The sequence below is a fragment of the Silurus aristotelis genome, assembly GCF_946808225.1.
Source record: "Silurus aristotelis genome assembly, chromosome: 6".
Taxonomy (NCBI): Eukaryota; Metazoa; Chordata; class Actinopteri; order Siluriformes; family Siluridae; genus Silurus; species Silurus aristotelis.
The window spans coordinates 3,455,095-3,479,654 of record NC_139579.1 but is presented as its reverse complement, the minus strand read 5'-3'; the positions used below and the strand labels follow the sequence as shown (position 1 = coordinate 3,479,654).

The following is a 24,560-nucleotide window of genomic DNA, read 5'->3' as shown; positions in this document are numbered from 1 at the left end:
TATCTATCTATCTATCTATCTATCTGTCTGTCTATCTATCTGTCTATCTGTCTGTCTGTCGGTCTGTCTGTCGGTCGGTCTGTCTGTCTGTCTGTCTGTCTTGCTCGAGCGGAACCATCGTCACTCTTTAGTTCCCAGTCGGAGTGTAAAAGAAAATACAACACACGCGAGTAACTTGGCGCATGCGCAGTGCTAATCAGGGTGACTTGTAAACATTAACTTGAGCTATAAAAGTCCGGGTACGCGCTTTTTTATTTAGACAAAACATGACGAAATGGCGATGTAATTAGGTTTCTGTGGTACAGTTTATAGTTATTTCTGTTGCTGAGGGTTTTCGTGTTTGGAGTTTGGTATAAATAGGAAAAAGTCTCAGGTAAGTCAAAGCTAAAATAAACGAAATGGGCCAACTGGTGACATGTGACGTCATCGCACCTGATCTGTTTATTATTGAGTTAAAGAGATTTAACGTTACAGTTTATTGTTGTCATGAACTGTCTGGGTTTTGTATTATTAATATTTCAGTTCATCGTATGTTGTTTTAATGCAGCAAGATGCTCAGTTTTTTCGGACTTCGGAAAGACTCTAAAAAGTCTCCATCATCCGACAGAGAGTCTGATGGATTCGTCATTATTGGTGAGTAGAGAAATTTCAGGTGAAAAAACAAGAACATGTTTTCTCTGAAAGACCCCTAGAAGTCAGGAAAAACTGGATTCTGTTTTTAAATAATCCTAACAAGATCTGTCTTGTTGCATCAAGAGGAAAGATGATCAACTCAGCAGAAGAAAACTGAATCCAGATGTTTCCTTTAGAATTGAGTCCAATAGAATTGAATCACTATAAAGTCAGAGGGCTGCTGTTTTGGATCTAAAAAGGGTTTTATCCAGTGCCTAGTATGTTATGTTTTTATTAAGAGACACATGCATGTTAATTTTGTTTCTATACAACAAACTCTCATTTAATGGTATGAAAATTGGCATTGACTGAAAACAAGTATATAAATATACAGATGTTACGTTTCATTTTTATTGAAAACTTTCCCTTAACATGAATAACAGCTTTACACGGTCTGGGCATCCGGCGAGTTTGGACAGTCGTGCCTCTTGTGCCAAAGGTGTAATTTACTGGTTGAAGATTTCATTCTGACCTTGTGATCCAGTTCATCCCAGAGCAGTTCAATAGGATTTAGGTGTGCTGACTGGGCAGGATATTCTATGATCGATAACAATCCAGACCACTGCTTGCTCTTTAAATAACTCCTACAGAGTGTCGAACAGTTCAGGTCATTGCCCTGTTGTATGGTGAAATCGGTTCCAATGAGCCGCAGTCCAGATGGAATTGCATGGCGTATATATATATATATATATATATATATATATATATATATATATATATATATATATATACCATAACATTCTTCAGCAGTTTGAGCTACAGGAGCTCGTCTGTTGGATCGGATCACACGGACCAGCCTTCGCTCCTCACATACATCAATAGGCCTCGGCCTCACACGACCCTGTCGCCGGTTTACCACTGTTCTTTCCTTGAAGCACTTTTGATAGATACTGACCACTACAGACCAGAACACCACACAAGAGCTGCAGTTATGGAGATGCTCTGACCCAGACGTCTAGACGTCACAATTTATCAAATCCTTACGCCCATTTTTCCTGTTTTCAACACGTCAACTTTGAGGACAAAATGTTCACTTGCTGCCTATCAAATCCCACCCGCTAACAGGTGCCATGATGAAGAGATAATCAGTGTTATTTACTTTACATAATGTTATAATGTCATAATATTATTATTAAAATATAACTAAGGAGCGATCAGTGATCAGCGAACAATATTACATTTACAAGTTTCATTATAAGGCAGTGATTTAACACTGCACGTGGAGCACAGCAGTAGTTCGTGGTTCTGTATTACAACATCACTTTTGTTATAGAAACAGTGAAGTCTGTTATGATTTCTGTTGTTCCTGCACTTGCACTCGAACGTCCTGTTTTCACGCAATACGCGGCGCTCAAATTTCCTTCCTTCTTTACCCTCGCGCTGCTAAAATCCGATCTTTTGTAATATCGTACGCTCGGCTTTTCTCTCCCGTGTCTCCACACACCTCTGCGATGAAAGTAAAGATGGCCATTATCCTGAAAGCCACAGCTGTGATTCATGTCTTCCCAGTGCGGCTCAGGTTTCATGTAATTGTGTTCAGTCAGACGACGATCCTTGTGTGAGATTCTGTGCGTGAATCAGACCATCGTTGTTTAAAAGAGCCGTTTAAATAAAAAGTTGAACGAGCCTGACTTTTCTGTGCCGCTCACTCGGCTGCTTTCGTTCGTTCGTCATGACATTCCGCCACTGCTGTAATCGCTACTCGCTTCTGGTTCCGTTCAGGTGGAACGGGATCGAACCAGCCGATCGTTGCCGTGGCGATGACTCGCATTCACAGTCGGGGTTTTCATCTTTGTGGCAGCACCATAGAGACCGTTGAAGCCGTGTCTCTCCAGACTCCAGCATACTCCCGGGTCTATTGTTTTTCGCCGTGTGCGAGCCCTTGTTGAGTTCATGTGTGCACTGGAACAGACTGGAGCAGGATAGAATATAGAGAATAGAATACAGAGGTTTTCTAGAATTTAGTTGAGTTTAATATAGAGATAAATAGAGTTTGGGCAGAAACAAAGTATGGATTTATCACAATAGAGAGAATTTGTGGATTTTGTTAGAACGCAGTTGATTTAGACGAAAACAGTGTTAAATTCGTGTAGAACTGAATAGAGTTGAAAAAGAGAATAGAATGGATGAGTATAGAATGTAGTTCTAATAGAAGAGTTTTACCCGAATAGAATAGCTGAAAACAGAATTCTGATGAGATCGTTTCACTACAATAGAGTAGAGCAGAATAGAGTTGTAATCGAATGACATTTTTCCAGAATAGAAATCGAATAAATTTAATTTCACCAGAAATGAAATTCGACAAAATAGATTTTCAATTGAATTGAATTTTTCACCGGAATCTGATAGCTGGGAATAGAACGGGGTTATAAATGGAATAATTTTGCTGCAATTGAATAGCAGAGAATAGAATACAATAGAATTGCAGAGAATCGGTCAGAATATAGAGCCAATCAAACGATTTTAGTACAACGGAAAAGCAGAGGATAGAATACAATCGTGTTGCTGAGAATCTAGAATAGAAATCTAAAAATCTAGGATTTCAGAGAATAGAATACAGATCGGATAGTAGAATTTCACTACGATAAAAGGAAAAAAAGCATAGAATAGAACTTCTAATAGAATTTAGTTCTACCAGGATAGGATCAAACAGCTGAGAATAGAACAGATCTAATAACAGAATTTTACTAGAATAGATTTATAGAGAATTGAGCAGAGTAGAATCTCACAGTAGAGAGTTCTACACAGTAGAGGTTTTGCAGGAATAGAATTGAGCTCGGTGTGTGTGTGTGTGTGTGTGTGTGTGTGTGTGATTGAAATAGACATTTGGATTTATTGAAAACTACAGCTAATACTTTTGGACGATTTTTGGACTTTTCCTCTCTTTGGGACTTCCAGCTCTTCACAGAAGTACTTTGGCACGTGACATGGGTTCTGCTGTATCCATCAAGCTGACGTCTGCGAGAGGCGAGTAACAGACACCAGCACCCCCCGAGGGCGTGTCTTTGACCTCTGTGGTCCCGATGTAGGACGTGATCTCAGACCTGTGTGTGTATGATGTTTGCAATTTTGTGTGGGTGTGTGCTTCCTCCACACAGCTTTTTGTCCATTTCTGCAGCCATGGACACCAAAGTCTCGTGAGATGGAGTGCTGTGAAGTGCCGGTGTTGAGATCATCGCGGTGGGTCCGTGAGTCAGTGTGTGTGTGTGTGTGTGTGTGTGTGTGAAGCCTCTAGAGGCCGAGGTCTGTCTGGGGAAAAACCCGAGTCTGTAGTAACGGAGAGTCTCAATTCATCCTCCATGAAGATTTACATGGAGGATTTTAAGTGGCCTGTTTGGGATGATCTTGGAATGAATGTGAACTGCACCCCAGGCCTTCTCACCTACACCAACATCGGTACCTGACTTTACTAAATGAGCACAAATCTCCACAAAATCTAGTGGAACATCTTCCCAGAACAACAGATATTCGAACAGCAAAACTAAACGTGAAATGGGACGTTTAAACGCCAAAAATAAGGCGTTTGTTGGCTTTATGCAGTGTCATGAGTGTAACCCATCAACTGCATTTCTGCTATACGGCAAGAAAACAAAGCTACACAGTGCCATGAGTGACGGCTGATACGGGTGACTGTGGTAAGAGGGGAAGGCTGATTTGAAGCTAGAATGAAGAAAGAAGCGCTTAAGGTTACTGCTAGAAAAAGAAATGAACAGGACCCAAACCAGAACTGCTGGATTTTCCTAACATTTGCTTACTTTTTCTCATCCTGCAGGAGAGTCGGCAGAGGAACAGGGAGCGAAACGACAAGCCAGAAACACGGCCCAGTTATCCACCAATGTCATCGTACAACCTTCAAAAGTGAGTTGTGTATATTTTCCCCCAGTGAATGCGAGTTTTCCATCGAGATTTGTATTTTGATCGTCTTCTAGCATTGTTATTGCGACAGGCATATAATACAAGGTCACGTGGAACAGACTAAAATGAAACCTTTGAATTGTTTAATCAAAAAGCTTTGATTTTAGGTCGAATTTGACACTTTAAAAAAAATATATATAACTGTGGTATGTTTAAGTACCTTTCTTTTATTGTGTTGGTTTCATACTTCTTGCAAAATTCATTAAAGGTTGAAATCAACGGTCTCCAGTGGTGGACACAAACCGTGTATTGGAGTAAAAGTAGAGAGACACTTCAGTAACAGTAAAAATGCTCTCTTTGAACTTTCACTTGAGTAAAAGTACAAAAGTATTTGCCTTTAGATGTTCTTAATCCGAAGTACTATGATTTATTACGGCTACAGTGTTTCCTTTTATCATTTTTATCACAAGATTCTTCACCTAATTAACTCAGTTTTTGTGAATTTAAAAAGACTCTGTTACTTTTAAACCGATCTATTAATAGATATAGATATTAACGACTCAAACGCCGATTGATGTCTATTAAAATGATCATGAGCACAAAACCTTATTTTCAATTACCGTATTTTCCGGACTATAAGCCGCTACTTTTTACCCACGTTTTGAACCCCAGGGCTTAAACAACGAAGCGGCTAATTTATGGATTTTTCCTGGGTTTTATCCGGGTCACAAACTTCAAGACAAAACACTGAGCACCATAACATTAGACCAGTGAAATTGGCGAACGGGTTCAGGTGAACCAATGAAACTCTTTATATTAAATTAGATGCGCTCCCACTGAATCGGGCCGCACCACATCATAAATATGGATGATGTTCCTCTGACGTTTGACCTGCTGCTCACTCGGACCGTCTACAGGAAATGCGAATCATTCGTCACGCTGAAAACAACCGGGTATGAAAACACACTTCACCTGTGTTCTGAGCTGCACGGCATCGGGAGAAAAGCTTCAGCGATGGTGATTTTTAAACGCACGACGATGCCAAAAGAAAAACTCTCGAGAGAAATAGTTGTGAAAGGAAGGAGGAAGACAGTGAACAATGACTTTCTTGGTAGGCTACTGTTTAGATACAAGCCGTGTTACAGGCACTGTCTTTCATTAAAGCCTGTGTAAAGTTCATTAGTTTCAGTGTAGCTTATATTTGGGTGCGTCTAATAGTCCGGAAATTCCGGTACTTCAAATGAAATCACACAAATGAGGTCACATGTGCTGTGTTGGGTTCGAGTCTGGAGTTTCTTCATCATTTATTCCTCTGTAAATGTTCTGCTTGATTTTGAAATGATGCTGAACAGTTTGTTGGCGATCAGTAGATACACCAAGCGCCAATCAAAACGAGTTCAAAATGGAGCGATCGCTCGACCATAGATAGATAGATAGATAGATAGATAGATAGATAGATAGATAGATAGATAGATAGATAGATAGATAGATAGATAGATAGATAGATAGATAGATAGATAGATAGATAGATAGATAGATAGATAGATAGATAGATAGATATGAAAACGTGATTTGGATATAAAACCCGATTCCGTCTCTACGAGCAGTTCACATGCTCCAAATCCCATGTGTGAAGATACGAAGATACAATCACTGAAAAAAATCGCTTCGCCATCTTAAAACCAAGAACCCAGGATTGTACGATTGGCGTTTTAGCAAAAAAAAAAAAAAAAAGAAGCAATGTGTGAAAATCTAAGTTTCCGAGAACAAAGTAGTAATTACAAGAATACAGTGAAAATATGGAGGATAAAGTCATAGCAATACTGGAATAAAGCGGTAATATTTTGAGAAAAATCACCGAATTGGTGAGAAAGGTTTCGCTGTTGTGCATAAAATGGATGTTTAGGATTTGGATCCTACTTTAGCTCAGGATTTACCTCCACATCAGCACGGGGTTCTAATTAGTAAACGGACACTGCAGCGGTTATGTAGGAAACTTCAGCAGAAAAAAAAACAACAAACGGACATTGAGGAAATTGGCGATGTTGTGCAGTCTGAAGGATATCGTGCTATTGGAAGACTACGAGGAAATCGACCCTGAAGGAGTTAAACGCCGGAGCGCTCGACGCTCCATTCTCGTAATCTTAGATATCATTTTTATGGTGCCATAAAATGATGCCTTTTTCACACAGGGGTTTTTCCCCAGTTAGAGTTCCATAGCTGATGATTATGATTTCATCCTGGTGTTTAAACAAAATAAAGGAGTCGCCAAGCAGCTCATGTGGATTCCATACGTTTCAATATTTCAGAACAGAATTCAGTCAGTCTGGAGGACTGGTCAGGTGTGTACACATGCTGAATGATGACACGCACTTCCTGTTCGAGAGAGAAGGCCGTGTTTGTTTTGTGACGTGAGCAGCAGGTGCCTGGTTACAGACCTGAAACCATGGCATCGGTTTTCCTCACGCCGTGCCAAAGGCCATATCGCTGATATAAAAGAGTCACATGCTTTTATACTGTATAGTGAGGGAGGTGTCTGGATTGGGCAAATGATAATGGTTTTTAATGGTATCCAAGATGCTGCAGAGCAGGTGTGTGTGTGTGTGTATGTGTGTGTGTGTAAGTGAAAGTGGCAGGCTGAGGTGGAAGTGTGTGTGTGTGTGTGTGTGTGTGTGTGTGTGTGTGTGTGTGTGTGTGTGTGTGTGTGTGTGTGTGTGTGTGTGTCTGGTTGCTTGGCAGCGTAACACGAACCAGAACAGATTGCACACCGCAGAATGACGAGGAAGAGGGGAAACTTATCAAAGCCACATTTTTATTTTTGATTATTTTTTTCAACCCGTGTCACGTGACCAGCTCAAACACTCGCACAGAGTCATTCACTTTTACTATAATTGTTGTCGTCAACAGACACGATTATACTATTTTGCGCCTATTTCAGCATTTCTACATTCCGTTTTTTTTTGTTTTATTTATGTTTATATATACGGAACATCTGCAAAACTCAGTTCCTGTTTTCACTTGCGCTATAGCAGCCATAAAAGCTATTTCCCTCCACACGGCTTCTCTTTTTTTACTCTTGAAGTTAATAAGCTTGTACTTAGACTGAGCAAAAAAAAAAAAAAAAAAGTCCTGAAGCCTTCGGGAAATCCATTACAAAACTCTGAGACTGGAGACTCCTTCCAAAAAAAACCCAAACAAAATTCATTAAACTTCCCACAGAAATGATTTTAAAGATAACGAGTTTCCAGCAGCACAATGTATTAGTGTTACGCCGAGGGTCCATTTTACAAATCGATAGAGTAACAGCAGCTTTTGTATTTTTGTAATACATTATATTGCCAAAAGTTTGCGGACACCTGGCTATAAGTGTTGGTATGTGCTTTTTGAGCATCGCAGTCCACTTTCAGTCCCCGTTTCCTCCTATAATGCTCTCCACTCCTCTGGGAAGATTTTTCCACTAGATTTGTGCTCGTTCATCCACAATGGTGTTGGTAAAGTCAGGTACTGATGTGGGTGAGGAGGCCTGGGGTGCAGGCGGCGTTCAGATTCGTTCCAAAAGTGTTCAAGAGGATGGAGCTGGAGATCTTCCACTCCAAACCAGATCTTCATGGAGCTTGACGTGTGCAAAGGTGGCATCGTCATGCTGGAACAGATTTGGGAAAATTTCCAGCTTCATCTGTTTTGCGATAACAGTTTGGAAGAAGAGTAACATATGGCTGGAAAAGTCTGGTGTTCCACTACTTTTGTCAGCGTATAAAGAATTTGATTTCTTTTTCAATTACAGCGGAAACTCTGGATACGAACGTCTCCGAATACGTACAATTCGGAAATGCGGCAATGTTTTCGGATCTGTTTCCCGAATTCAGGATACGAATCATTGGAAACTCGCGGACGAAATTTCAAGGGGACGTCGGTTCTTAATTAAATTCGTAACCCGAGGGACCACTGTATATTTGATCTTTTTTTCGTACTCTGAATCAGTCTCTGGCAAGAGAATCTTCTTCAGGATTAATCTTATGCTAACAAGCGTTTTTCGATCCCAGGACACAAACATCGTGCACTACGATGTTGTATAATACCGATAGCCTCGAGAGAATCACTGCTCGTGTGCACTGTGAACGTTTCCTGTAACATCTTGTGTGCATTTAGTTTCATATCAGTTAATTCCATGCAGAATAAATCTACGGCTCCAGAACTCCAAGTACACTACAAAATACTGAGTAGACGGAGTTGATTTTTGTCTGCAGCTGGAAATAAGTAAATTTTTTTTTAACCCAAAGACTCCCAAAAGGTGCACATTTCAATTCGTTGATAACTAACGCATCTGTCCCTATTTGTTTTGTGTATTTATGTAAACAAAAAAAACTATTCCCATAACAAAGTTTTAGGCTGATTGCATCCTAAGTTTCAACCAGCGTTGATCAGGTTTCTTATAAAGGTCCTAAAAAGTCTTATAAAATTACATAAAAACAAAACTTCAGGCCTTAAAAAGTTTTAAATTCGCTGTTCCGGGTCTTAAATAGTTTTAAACGGGTCTTAATTTCTTACGATGTCCATGTAACTTCCTCTAAAGCTCATCACAACGCTCCCGCAGAATTTTTGTTTGTTAGTTTCCGTGGCGAATGAGACCAACAGCCAATCAGCTTCCTGTTATTGGCGCGATTTTCTCTCGGATTGTAGCACAGACGTGAAACGGATTTTATTTTTCAGTTATGGAGAAGTGGAAGTTTATCGATTCTTGGCTTGGAAAAAAACCTACGTGGCTCTGGATAGAGGCGTCGGCTAAACGCTATAAGTGGAAATGTTGATAAGCATCCCATCGTCACTGCGAACCCATAAATACACACCGATTTATAAACATCAGAACGATTTTTATCTCTCGTTCCAGTTCATGTACACACTGAACCTGACTCATAGAGTTCGTCTGTTTCTGTTAGCGCACTAACATCCAGTTAACGAGGACCGTCATGACATCACTTCCTTGCACGCTCGGCCGTTTATCTTCTCGACATCCTTTTTGAAAGTAACAACGCTACAAACTCGGATGCTGCTTCATTAGAATCATCAAAGGGTCCCAGTTTTTCTTTGTAAAACCTTTTTTTTTTTTTTTTTTGCTTTTAAGTTTTAATTCAATTCGATTAAAATTTTATTTGTCAAGAAATACAATAAAATAAAAAAAATCAGAGTAACGGAAAAAATGTATAAAATTAAGTATATTAAAATATAATCTGACTATAAAGAATGAAAAGGTTAATAATGATATATATATAGATATATTAATAGGATTGTTCTTTTTGCTGGATAAACAATAAACTATTCGACTTTATCACCGTCACCAGGACTCTTAGAAAAGCACTGAAGTACTGAGTGATTGGTTGGTTTGTTCGGTTGATTAAGTGATTGTTTGATTTCAACTTTTGCAAAAAATAAAAATAATCTGATTATACAAGGAGCTTCAGTTTTTAGTCTGAAATTAAAAACTCACCCAAAATGCAAACAAAGCAGTCGTAAAAACATGGCGGTTTGCTGACTGGTTTTCTTGGCCATGAAAGTTACATTTAGTTTTTATATACATGATTTACTTTAAAAAAAAGAATTCAGTGAATCCCATTATATTTTATTCTTCCTTATCAAATTGTTTAAACACAATCAGCATTTTATATATATATATATATATATATATATATATATATATATATATATATATATATATACAGTGAGGAAAATAAGTATTTGAACACTCTGCTATTTTGCAATTTCTTCCACTTAGAAATCATGGAGGGTCTGAAATTGTCATCGTAGGTGCATGTCCACTGTGAGAGACATAATCTAAAAAAAAAATTCCAGAAATCACAATATATGATTTTTAAACTATTTATTTGTATGATACAGCTGCAAATAAGTATTTGAACACCTGTCTATCAGCTAGAATTCTGACCCTCAAAGACCCCAAAAGTCTGCCTTTAAAATGTCCACCTCCACTACATTTATTATCCTAAATTAGATGCACCTGTTTGAGGTCATTAGCTGCATAAAGACACCTGTCCACCCCATACAATCAGTAAGAATCCAACTACTAACATGGCCAGGACCAAAGAGCTGTCCAAAGACACTAGAGACAAAATCGTACACCTCCACAAGGCTGGAAAGGGCTACGGGGAAATTGCCAAGCAGCTTGGTGAAAAAAGGTCCACTGTTGGAGCAATCATTAGAAAATGGAAGAAGCTAAACATGATTGTCAATCTCCCTCGGGCTGGGGCTCCATGCAAGATCTCACCTCGTGGGGTCTCAATGATCCTAAGGAAGGTGAGAAATCAGCCCAGAACTACACGGGAGGAGCTGGTCAATGACCTGAAAAGAGCTGGGACCACCGTTTCCAAGGTTACTGTTGGTAATACACTAAGACGTCATGGTTTGAAATCATGCATGGCACGGAAGGTTCCCCTGCTTAAACCAGCACATGTCCAGGCACATCTTAAGTTTGCCAATGACCATTTGGATGATCCAGAGGAGTCATGGGAGAAAGTCATGTGGTCAGATGAGACCAAAATAGAACTTTTGGGTCATAATTCCACTAAACGTGTTTGGAGGAAGAAGAATGATGAGTACCATCCCAAGAACACCATCCCTACTGTGAAGCATGGGGGTGGTAGCATCATGCTTTGGGGGTGTTTTTCTGCACATGGGACAGGGCGACTGCACTGTATTAAGGAGAGGATGACCGGGGCCATGTATTGCGGGGTTTTGGGGAACAACCTCCTTCCCTCAGTTAGAGCATTGAAGATGGGTCGAGGCTGGGTCTTCCAACATGACAATGACCCGAAGCACACAGCCAGGATAACCAAGGAGTGGCTCTGTAAGAACCATATCAAGGTTCTGGCATGGCCTAGCCAGTCTCCAGACCCAAACCCAATAGAGAATCTTTGGAGGAACTCAAACTCCGTGTTTCTTAGCGACAGGCCAGAAACCTGACTGATCTAGAGAAGATCTGTGTGGAGGAGTGGGCCAAAATCCCTCCTGCAGTGTGTGCAAACCTGGTGAAAAACTACAGGAAACGTTTGACCTCTGTAATTGCAAACAAAGGCTCCTGTACCAAATATTAACATTGACTTTCTCAGGTGTTCAAATACTTATTTGCAGCTGTATCGTACAAATAAATAGTTACAAAATCATATATTGTGATTTCTGAATTTATTTTTTTTTAGATTATGTCTCTCACAGTGGACATGCACCTACGATGACAATTTCAGGCCCCTCCATGATTTCTAAGTGGGAGAACTTGCAAAATAGCAGGGTGTTCAAATACTTATTTTCCTCACTGTATATATATATATATATATATATATATATATATATATATATATACACACACACACACACACACACACACACACACACACACACACACACACACACAGAAGAAAGGAAGGGGGGGGAAATTATATCACAGTACCTCAGGTCATGTCTTGAGCCACCAAGACCTCATTTAAGTCCACTGAATGGGGACGTGGATGAGGGAACGTTTAAAAAAGAATTGGAACGGAGCCAGAAACTGTCCAGCTGCCCTGCAAGATTTATCATCACTACAGCACAAAAATGAACTGATTCACTGTGTAAGATTGTTTTATGGCACTTTTTCACTCTCTGTGTAGTGCAGAAGTTCCTCAGCATGTTTACAGAACATTTGTAGCTGTTCCTACTTTAGCTGTAAAGAGGCAGAAAAATCTGAAACGTATTGAACATCAGCTTTCTACATGTTCACAGTTGAAATCCTTGATGCACTCTATGGTTTGACACCTGACTTTGTGCTTTTTGAACACCTTCCACACATTTAGTCCACATTTGCTGTACCCTTTTCTGGGAAGATGTTCCTCAAGATTTTTTGGAGATTTGTGCTCATTCGGCTGCAAGGGTTTTAGTAAAGTCAGGTGATGATGTAGGTGTTGGTGAGAAGGCCTTGTGGTGCTTAGGGTTGAGCTCAGAGCTCTAGAGGAGGCCACTCAAGATCTTCCATCGTATGCAAGCCATGTAAAGCAGATCTTCATGGAGCTGGCTTTGTGCACAGGGGTATTGTCATGCTGGAACAGGTTTGGGTCTCTTAGTTCAAGTGAAGGGATGATTTACTGATACCTCCAATAGTGACTGTGAAAAAAGTCGGGTGTTCCAATATTTTTGTTCATATATTCATCATATATTCATCATATATTATGCTTTGTGCATTGAATCTCAACAAACATGGACCAGCGATGAAGTTATGAATTGAATCAGAATACAAAAATAGATTTGCCGATAATCTTGACGATACCCACCATTTTCTTTCCAGACGTCCAAACCAACGCCTCCCAAATCCCCCGAAGCCGTCCAGTCCTCTCCAGCGCCCCCTACCTCAGAACCCTCAGCCGAACCGGCGAACACGGACAGCGTTCCCGGTCACACGGAGCTCCTCGGAGACATCCCTTTTACCCTGGCGCCTCACATCCTCGCCATGCAGTCCGGCCTGCCTCATCTCTCCGACTTCACCCTGCCCAGAGACATCAACGAGAACCTGGCTAACTTCTGCTACGACTTCACGCTGGAGAACTCGGTGCTGTGCGAGCTGTAACCTCCGACCCCCTGACCTTAAATAAAAAAAAAACACAGTTTACAAGGCAGGAATACGTGCTAATACGCCAAGCGGGAACTGATATCCGCAGAGTTTCTGGTGAACCTCTCAGGAAAGTTTGTAGCATGTTGTCCAATGCGAAACGGTTCGTTTGCAATTATACTCGCTTTTTTTTTTTTCTACACGTCATACTGTAATTTACTTTGAATAATAGAAATTTTCAACGTTGCACACACTGCATGTCTGGAACATTACATGGGTAACTATAGTGTGTAAAAAAAAAAATTCGAAAAAGATTTTGTTTCTATGCAATAAACCTAAGTCAAAAAACACGCAAGAATTGAACAATGAACGACTGGAAGAAAGTTCTGACCTTCGTGGCTCCAACAGAAGAACTTCTGTAAGACAAAGAACAGGAGAGAAAATGTTATCAGATATGGAGGTGGATGTTTAATGGTTTGGGTGAAAAGAAACCAACATGGCAACCATTCCATACTTTAACACTATACAGTACTAGTGAGGAACATCTTTAACGAGTTTTTCAAGAGGTGAAAGTTTGGAAACCTCGAACGTCCCTGATGCCAAGAGAGTGTAAAGATGCCATTTATGCAAATTGAGGAACAACATCTGTGCATTTCTGTATTCATTTTCACTCAATCTTCATTACTTATAATGATGGAGTTTGTTGCATTGAAACAAAAGGAGCGTGTGCTTCCCAAAAACGAGAAGTCACTGGATTTAGTGGTTTAATGGTTCGGGTTTGTGGTGTTCGTTTCTTATTTAACGCGTCTGTGCCTTTTATTTTTTGCTGTTTGACATTTTTATATTCAACTTTTGAATTATTTTTCGATGATAAAACTGCATAAATAAATATTGGGTAAAATCTGGTTGTTGTGTTTCACATTTTAAAGAATAGTTTAGCCAGATTTAAATATAATAATATAAATATATAAAAAAATATAAAAAAAAATTTGGACAAATTTAGTCTCAAAAATTTGTTTATTACCAAATTTAGGAGGCTAAAATATTTTAGAAATATTAGAATTACTTTCAACTTTTATGAGTAATAAAGAATTGAATGTCAGAGGAATGACGGAGTACAGATGGAGGATTTTTTTTTTTTCTTTTTTTTTTTTAAACCCTGAATCAGCGACGTTGATTTGATGATTAAGTCGTGCAGTTTACACACTGCGGAATTGTGAGTGTGTTACCCTCGAAAAAACAAACGTCAGATGCTAAATACGTCATCGCTCATTTCGGTTTACAGGAAATTAAAACATTTGAATGAAATTCACCATTAAAGAGAATCAACTCAAAATCCTGCTTCTGAATGACACAAAAATTTTACAATGTGTGCACAGTTTTATCCATTATATCAGATTTCTATGGTTTGGGGTCATCAGCCAATAATCTTGTATTTGAATGAATGTTATTGGATTAAAGATGCTTTGATATTGAATGTATTGTTGAAGTATCTGTTGGTCTGAAATAATAAGTGGGTGAGAAAGAGAGAAATGGGTGTGTGTGTGTGTGTGTGTGTGTGTGTGTGTGTGTGTGTGTGTGTGTGTGTGTGTGTGTGTGTGTGTGTGTGTGTGTGTGTGTGTGTGTGTTGTTCCACCTCATTTCTCACTGATGCTGATAAAGATGTTCACACAAGGCAGCACATTTTCTCTGTGGACAGCTGATAATGTTGCACCACCTTCATGCTTTTAAATAAATATGTACTTCCTGGTTTCTCTTTACACTGTGAGCAATTACAGTAATCAAGTGCATGAGAAAAGACGACTCCAGGAAAGGTTTTTAATTTATATACATATAATTTGTGTATTTAAATATATATATATATATATATGTATGTATGTATGTATGTGTGTGTGTGTGTGTGTGCATGTGTGAAAAAGTATTTGCCCCTGTATATTTGTCACTTAAATGATTCAGATAATAAGGATAATATTAAATATTAAAGTTTAGTACATTTGAAAAGTCTTAAATATATATGAGAAATTATAAATGATGCGATATTTGAAATAAATCAAAAGAAATGACATTTTATTTATTGTATTATAAATCATTATTTTGTCATCAATTATAATACATTAATCTATGCATACATTATGATAAAATTGTATCTATGCTATATACATGTGTGTGTGTGTGTGTGTGTGTGTGTGTGTGTGTGTGTGTGTGTGTGTGTGTGTGTGTGTGTGTGTGTGTGTGTGAAAGTATTTGCACTTATATATGCACCCTTGCATATTTGTCACTTAAATGATTCAGATCATCAAGTACATTTTAATATAATACACAGATAATCTGAGTAAATGCAAAATGCAGTTTTTAAATGATTTCATTTATTAATTGAAACCACCCCCCCCCCCCCCCCGCTAATTTATATTGCACTGCAGAGTAAAATGAACGGATTAATATTAATAATAATAATAATAATAATATGTAAAACTGTAATCTTCTTGACTTAGAGTACAATTTATAAATTGATTCAATACATGTGCGACAGGCGTGTCGACATCATCAGCATCACGTAAATAAAACCTAAGTCACACTCAGACTAATCTGCAAATATTTACATGTACATTCACATGGTGGGATTATAGCTCCAGTACTGAGCTGTGTACAAAACCAAGTGGATTAAACACTTGTTACGGCTCAGGTGCATCACTGTACATACGCATTTCATCCTGTCTTTACAGAATCACGTGTCCTTACATTTGTTTATTGTTTTTTTTAATTACTATACTATTATTATTTTTATTACTGAATGTATTATTTAGGGGCTAGGGTAAGATTTGATAGATAGATAGATAGATAGATAGATAGATAGATAGATAGATAGATAGATAGATAGATAGATAGATAGATAGATAGATAGATAGATAGATAGATAGATAGATCAACATACCTTAATAAGCCTAAATGATTCACACACTAAAAAATCCGGCAAAATTACAAATGTACTAAAAAAAAAAAAAACAACAACTCAATTTTCCTTTGATAATAAAGCCACGCCCATTTGCTCTATATAAAGAAGCGCCACGCCCACTCCGCTCTATACATGGCAAAAGCCCCGCCCACCGGCTCTTAGCTTCTGTTTGTAGTTGCCGCTATAGTTTCTGTCACTTGCAGCAGCTTGAACTGCAAGCAAGTCGAGCCTGAGAGATTTATTCTTCTTTCTCCTATAGACATAAACATTATTTATATTTAATATATTCATCTAACTTCAGGAACACTAACATTTAGAACTTCTTACCTACTTTTTTATTCCTTCGGATTTTATTCTAGTAAGCAATCAAGAACGCGTGAGAGAAAGAAGGATAGAAAGAGAGAGAGAAAGAGAGGAACCGGACATCAGTAAAAAAAACACGCACATGAACTTCGGCGGATTTTATTTATTTATATTTCATTATATATTTTTGTATTGTAAATAAATCTAGAATATATATATATGTGTATAAATATATATGTTTTATAATATTATCTGTGATACTACACGCGTTTAATTTACAGCAGAAAAGGAAAAAAAAAAAATTATAAACAGTATATTTATGTGGATATTTTTTTTACGACAAGAAGAACCTCAGAGTGCAGGATCATCTTCATCATGTCGTCATCATCATCATCATCATGCAACTCGACTCATCAGCAGCAACAGAGGTCTAAAGGCAGCACGGGATCCCCTACCATCATCCTATCTTCATCTTCATCATCATCATCGTCAGTGGTTAACGGCGCGAGCCGGTTGCTGCAGCCAGTCCGCGCCACGGTGCCGTACCAACTGCTGCGAGGGGGCCGCCGCTCCTCTCCCTCCTCCTCCTCTTCCTCCTCGTGTGCGTCAGCCGGGGGCGACGTCGCAGCACCGAGAGCGCCCGGTGCCTCCGCCGCCGCCGCGAGCCCGACGCGAGTAGTGACGCCGCTCGCGCGCGCGCCTGCACACGGAAGCGGCCACGGCACCGCGGACTGCGCCGGCGGGCTGAACGCGCGCACCCCGCCGCCTGACCACAAGGGCTCACCGGAGCGGCACCTCGAGTCACCTGCTTCCCGAGGTACAACCTTCATCCTCATGATCCTGCATCTTTTTTTTTTATTTTTATTATGATTTAGCTGTTTATATAAATAAATAATATCCGTCACGAGCGCGCGCCCCGATTTTGCGCGTGCCCGTCTCCCCATAGTGTATTATTATCATTATTGTTATTATTATTGTTATTATTATTAAAGTGCGTCTTTTTTTTTTTTTTTTTTTTTTTTTTTATATCCTTATCACCTCATTCCTGGGAATTCCGTGCCAGTGCATGAACGACAGGGCAAAAACAAAACACCCAAAAAAAAACCTTTCTCTCTCCCATAAAGCGTGCACGAGCAATTATTATTATTTCTCGGTGTTTGTTTGTTTGTTATTCGCGCATTTCCGGTCACGAAGGCCTCACACGCTCGTGCATCGCATCAGCGCGCGCGCCTTCGAAAGCCCCGAGAGCTCGTGCCCGCGTCAATGCCTGCCTTTCCATATTCCCCAGCCTGGCTAAGCTAGCTTAGCGTTAGCCATGTAAACATTAGCAAGCTTTGCTGAGTAATTATTGCAACAAAAAAAAAAAGGGGACAGCTAATGAAACCGGACCGAACCGTGAGTCTGCATCCGAACCCAGCAGTGCACGCGACAAAGCCGATTCGGTAGGATTTCTTTTAATATCGGGAATGACATAAAAACATACAGCATGTAATAATAATAAAATAATAATAATAATAATAATAATAATAATAATGCAAGCCCAGGGTGCGTGCTGCATATTGCATGCAACCTAGAAAAAGAAACCATCATGGCCTTATGGTGTGAGGGTGTGTTTATTTTCTCACAGCAGCAGTCTTAATCATTATCAGTGCTCAAAATATGAACTGGCTTTTCATTTCCTTTCCTTTTCCTTTCATTTGAAGCTCTTTGTGCCCTGATGATACAGGGTTCAGCTCCTGTGAAAGGTGAACTGAGAGTGTGACATCATCCTCCATCAAATCCCAAAATAACCCACTAGCTGAACTGCATGCATGTTTATGTAACAGCATGGTCTTTTTATTTATTTATTTATTTATTTATTTATTTATTTATTTATTTGTAAGGGCTTTTAGATGCTGGGCCTCTGATATTTCTTTCCCATGTGGTGGCTGACATGCAGATGATTGTGCTGTGTGTTGTGTTAAAGCATCAGGAGGGATTTTATTCACTAAGAACTAGAAACTAATAACTAAACACTAAGCAGTAAACAGGGGACATTATGCATTAAGCACTAAGCAGTAGACTCTAAAGACTAATGCTATGCATTAAACACTAAGCATTAGTCACTAAGGACTGAGCACTAAATACTAAGCACTAAACACTGTGGACTAGTTTGCAGACAATAAGGTCTAAGCACTAGACTCTAAGCACTAAACACTAAAGATTAGTTACTAGACACTAAAGACTAAGCGACTGCACACAAAATACTAAGCACTAGGGAATAAGCACTAGGGACTAAATACTAACCACTAGACACTAAATACTAAGCACTAGACACTATGGACTAGTTACTAGACATTAAGGACTAGTTAGTAGACACTAAATACTAAACACTAAGGACTAGCTACTAGAAACTAAGGACTAAGCACTAGACATGAAATACTAAGCACTAGGCACTATGGACTAGTTACTAGACACTAAGTACTAAGCACTAGACACTAAATACTACACACTAGACACTAAGGACTAAGCACTAGACACTAAATACTACACATTAGACACTAAGGACTAAGCACTAGACACTAAATTCCAAGCACTAAGGACTAAGCACTAGACACTAAATACTACACACTAGACACTAAGCACTAGACACTAAATACTACACACTAGACACTAAGGACTAGCTTCTAGACACTTAGGACTAAGCACTAGACATTAAATACTAAGCACTAGACACTGAGTACTAGTTACTAGACATTAAGGATTCGTTAGTAGACACTAAATACTAAGCACTAAACACTAAGGACTAGTTTCTAGACACTAAATACTACACACTAGACACTAATGACTAAGTACTAGACACTAAATACTACACACTAGACACTAAGGACTAAGTACTAGACACTAAATACTACACACTAGACATTCAATACTACACACTACACACTAAATACTACACACTAGACCCTAAGTTCTAAACATTAGACATTGAGAACTAAACACTGAGGAATAGACACTTAACACTAAGCACTAGACACTATTCACCAAATACTAGAATCTTTGGACTAAGACATTAAGTCTTAAACACTAAACATTAAGCAGTATTTCTTGGCAGCGTGAGCTTAAACCTGGTGTTGGTTTACACACACGTTTCTCAGTGGGTTATTTTGTGTGCGTTTTGAATGTTCTGAATAAATATGTTGCATGTTCCGATCCTGCTTTTGTTACGAGTAGAGAAAGAATCTGATGTTGTGATTGGACAGAATCTGGTGAATTTATCAGGCTGTAAAGCAGATCACAGGTTGATTTTACATCAAGGTTGAATACATGATCATTTGTGTGCTGAAAGATTATAAAGGGTTTTAGATGCTGAGCATGAAGAAGAGCGTCAGTGCTTCGGGTTGTGCGCTCATGTACCTTGTGTGTTTCGCTGGATTTTTATTAACGCTGTATATTTTTCACGTGAGAGAAAAAGAACTAACAGCAAGTCACGGATTATTTTACAAGTCGCGAAATCCGAAGCGGGAACGAATGTTCAGGAACGTTGGGAATAACATTTTAAACGATGTTTTTACTTAAAACGTCATACATTTAAAAAAACAACACATTATTGTATTAAAGTGACAATAACGTCTAGATAAATTCACTAAATTACCATAAGGGCTGCGGTGGGGGGTGCGTCCAAAATTAGCGGACCACTGTATTATAACGTTTCGGCGTTTGCACATCAAATGTAACATTTTGGATAATATTAAAGTTTAGAACATTTGAAAAGTCGTTATTATATGAAAAATTATAAATTATGCGATATTTGATAATGATATAAATCATTATTTAGTCATGATTAATTATGATCAATTAATATATGCATACATTATGCTAATTAGTCTATGCATACATTAAAATTATTAATCTATGCATACATTTTATGATAAAATTTTATTTATACTAATATATATACACACACACACACACACACATACACACACACACACACACACACACACACACACACTACTATATAATAATAATAATACAACAAACCACAATTAAAGGTTAGTTAATCATAGTGGTAGGAAGCTGTTATCTTTGGTACGTGACCGTGAGGGTCAGCCGGCCGTGAGACGCTCCCACACAGCTCTGCAGTCGTCGCTGTTCCGTCACGTGGCCTACCGAGGTGACCTCATCTGAAACGGCAGCCACACACAGCATCAGATCGGCCTTTCACACAGTCGATATCTTTCACTCCAAACTCCCTGTGGGCTTCAGGCCGCGTTTCAGCGGAAAACAGATTAGTCTGGATTCGCTCTGAACGTGTTAGGTTCTCATTGTGAGGTCGTATTTGCCTGATTGGTGCCATTATACACTTTACTCAAGGACTGTTTTGTGCTCTTCCTGTCTTCACACAGTGCGAGTTAATCTGCAATTCCCCCCCGAAGGAAACTTTCTAAACGTACACACTCAGTAAAAAACTTACTAAACTGTACTTTTCCAAGCCTTTTTTACCTTCAGCATGTTTTTCCGAGCCGTTTTTTCAGCATTTAGGGAACATACTTGCACCATATTACCTTTTTTACTGCTTTAAAGGTGCAAAACGATCAGTTATTTAAGGTAAAACATAAACACTACATGTAGAAAAGGTGTACAGTTAAGGAGGACCACCTCAGTAACAAAAATGTAAAAAGAAAAATAAACCACTTACTGTACAAAATCCTAATCTTTAATCCCTAAATAGTAGACACTAAGCACTAAACACTGAGAAATTAACCTTAAAATTTAAACACCAAGCAGTGCGGGAAAGCTTTCCCGGCAGCCAAAAAGATTTCCAAAAGCACAAAACTGTAAACATTAAGCGTTAAACTCTGAACACCAAACACAAAATAATAAACTCATTAAACAGTAAAGATTAAAAACCAACATTCAAGAGTGCACAGTAACCAGTCATCACTTATCAATAGACTTTAAACATTGCACACTAAATACTACGCTCTAGACACTAAACACTAAGAAGTAAACACCAAGTACTGGACACTAATCACTAAACACTAGGGTTTCAACACTAAACACCAATGACTTAACACCAATCTATAAATACTAAACCACAACCAGCAAATGCCAGGTAGTAATCACTAGACACTAAACACTAGACCCTTAGCACTAGACACCAAACACTAAACACTAAGCACTAAATACCAAGCAGTAATCACTAGACACTAAGCACTAAACACTAGATACTAAACACTAAGCACTAAATACCAAGCAGTAATCACTAGACACTAAGCATCAGACAGCAAACACTAAGCACTAAACACCAGGCACTAGATACTAAGCACTTAATACCAAGCAGTAATCACTAGACACTAAGCACTATACAGCAAACACCAAGCACTAAGCACTAAATACCAAGCAGTAATTACTAGACACTGAGCACTATACAGCAAACACTAAGCACTAAATACCAAGCAGTAATCACTAGACACTGAGCACTATACAGCAAACACTAAGCACTAAACACCAAGCACTAGATACTAAGCACTAAATACCAAGCAGTAATCACTAGACACTAAGCACTAGACACCACACACTAAACACAAAGCACTAGATACTAAACACTAAGCACTAAATACAAGCAGTAATCACTAGACACTGAGCACTAGACACCACACACCAAGCACCAAACAGTAAGCACTAGATGTTAAGCACTACGCACTAGACACTAAACACTTATTAAGTAATAAACACTAAGCACTAAACACTAGCCAATAAACACTAAGCACTAATCACCCCGCAATAAACACTAATCCCTAAACAGTAAATGTTAAGGAGTAAACAGTAAACCCTAAGCAGTACACAGTAGACTCTCCGCTCTGCCGTGTCAGCCTGAAACTCATGCCATCACGTCACGCCCTCTCTTCCATCAGGTAACTAATGTTCCTCTGCACTTGTACAACGATTTTTCCCGAGCCTGCGCTCATGCATGAGGTCATTAAACTATAAATCCCGCAGCAGCAGCTCTTCTCGGCTGTTCCCTCCAGCCAGCCAGCCGAGCGATCGAGCCGCACGCACTCGTCATATCGTTTTCCCATGCCCAGGCCTGCTGGATAATAAGGGCAGAATCGATGAGCACCACAAGCATGGTGAAGCTAATAGGGTGTAATTGATCAGGCCTGGTGCATTAGCATGCTTCGCTTTCGGATTCAAGATTCTTTCGGGCAGAAACGATCGAAGGCACACGAGGTAGGAAAGAAGAACCGTACGTTGCACGTAATGAAGATGTTTTTCGAAGATTAGGGGTGAAGGAGGATTAAAGCACCGCTGCATCGCTCTGAAACCTGGACGAGAAGAATTCCAATCTGGCACCACAAAGGAATCGTGGGTGATGTGCAAAACATCAGAACCGAGGTGGAAATGGAAAAATACAGCTAGCATATGACAAAAAAATTACAAATTATTCAAATAATAGCAGAAAATTTGGCATCTCAGAAATGCAAGAAGCAGGAGCATAATTGATGAGGAGAAGGAGCTTATTAATATATGTACATATTACTTATAAATATGGAGGATCTGTCAGTATAGAATATAAGGCTGAGGAATATGATGATGTAATTGCCAAAATGTGGACATTTTTTACAGAATATGTTCCCTGTTCTTTATATTTTTATTGCTGAATATGGCCTGGATGGATGGATGGATGGATGGATGGATGGATGGATGTTCAGCATGTAATATATAAGTGGATGAAACTACAGCAAATAAATATAATGTGTATGGCAGTGAAAAATGTAAGAAGAAATAAATATAAAGGTAAAATGTGCAGGATCTGTCAGCAAGTACACTAAGAATATATCTAAACATGTATATGAACATATGTAAGAAGTTAAATTAGTGCAAGATGTGTGTAAGGCGAAGAATGTGGAATGTAAATATTTAGAATATGGGAAGTGTATGTACAACTGTGGCAAATTTATACACAGGTGTATTTACATTTATTTACATATTATATATATATATATAATTGTGTTGAAATTTTCCACATGAATGACTCCCAAATTGGCTTTTTTTTCTCCACATAGATGTAAATGTATATTGTGGCTAATAAGCCTCCAGTAAAACAGTTGCATTGCATTTTTCAGCATGTCAACAATTTACATATTTAAATTAAAAAGTAAAAGTTTATAGAAAGATATTTTAGACAGGAAAAGGTTGGGGGTTTTTTTTAGTTTCTTTTTACAATTTTATATTATTCACACAATTTTAACATGAACTCTTTAAGCCAGGTGTAATTATCAAGTCAAGTCCAGAAGCTTTTATTGTCATTTCAACCATATATAGCTGACGCAGAACACAGTGAAATGAAACAACGTTCCTCCTGATCCCTGGTGCTACACACAACAACAATCACAGAAAACACAGAGCTGAGGACTAGTGTCCTCACCACATAACGTGCATCGTGTGCAACCCGGTGCAAAGACAACACAAGACAAATACACAAAACACAAAATAGCGATTATGTCAATAGATATTGTATTAACGCTAACAGAAAAGTGATGCGGTTGATGATTGAGATCATATTTCCAGCACTGTTCAGTATACAAGCTCATAGAAAGTCCTAACAGGGTCAGCCTCATTATTTGCTGAGGATTTACACGGCCGGTTCTCCTTCACACGCTTGTTTTCTCTTTGTGCTAACAGATTCTTGTACGTGCTGATTCACTGGAGGGCTCGAACGCAGCGATAACTCGTTATATCTGCGTGTTAACAGCAATGCGAGAGCGAGGCGACAAAAGGGCGACTCTGCACTGAACTGTTATCACACCCACTCCAGACTGAGGTTACAGTTAACATTCTCAGCAAGTGCGCTGGGGGTCTATGAGTTCAGATCCCAGCAGTGATCCTCAGGCAGGTTCATCATCTCCAGAGTTAAATATATATATATATATATATATATATATATATATATATATATATATATATATATATATATATATGACCATCTTATTAGCCGGATCATTAGGTTGGGATCCTGTGTCAGTTCGATAAAGGCAACTGAAAAAAAGAGTGTGAATGTGTTGTAGCACGATACAAAACATTTTGCCTTTCCAGCTTCGACTTGTTACTCAATCTGGATTTAACTCCTAATGAAGAATTACATTTTGGTATTTTTGGTTTAAGCAGTAGGAACATTTCCTGATATTATTTAGTAATATTTTAACA

The 24,560-nt window shown here is 38.8% G+C and overlaps 2 protein-coding genes across 3 annotated transcripts in view; both read left to right on the top strand.

The window, feature by feature from the left end:
- Positions 1-94: 94 nt before the first annotated feature.
- On the top strand, positions 95-15,112 carry umad1 (UBAP1-MVB12-associated (UMA) domain containing 1). Of its 2 annotated transcripts, none has more exons than XM_083544451.1 (4): positions 95-373; positions 548-633; positions 4,445-4,530; positions 12,851-15,112. In XM_083544451.1, the coding sequence occupies exons 2-4, from the start codon at positions 552-554 to the stop codon at positions 13,127-13,129; spliced, it is 447 nt and encodes a 148-aa protein (XP_083400577.1). In that variant the 5' UTR covers positions 95-373; positions 548-551; the 3' UTR covers positions 13,130-15,112. The 2 variants fall into 2 exon arrangements, with proteins under 2 accessions (XP_083400577.1, XP_083400578.1); XM_083544452.1 differs by having other exon boundaries at positions 162-239.
- A 1,444-nt stretch (positions 15,113-16,556) lies between these two features.
- The window catches only part of glcci1a (glucocorticoid induced 1a), a 43,171-nt gene continuing 35,167 nt past the window's right edge, over positions 16,557-24,560 (top strand). The window contains exon 1 of the mRNA XM_083544326.1: positions 16,557-17,184. Within this exon, the coding sequence (XP_083400452.1) occupies positions 16,743-17,184 (442 nt within the window). The 5' untranslated portion in view covers positions 16,557-16,742. The remainder of the gene's footprint in view (positions 17,185-24,560) is intronic.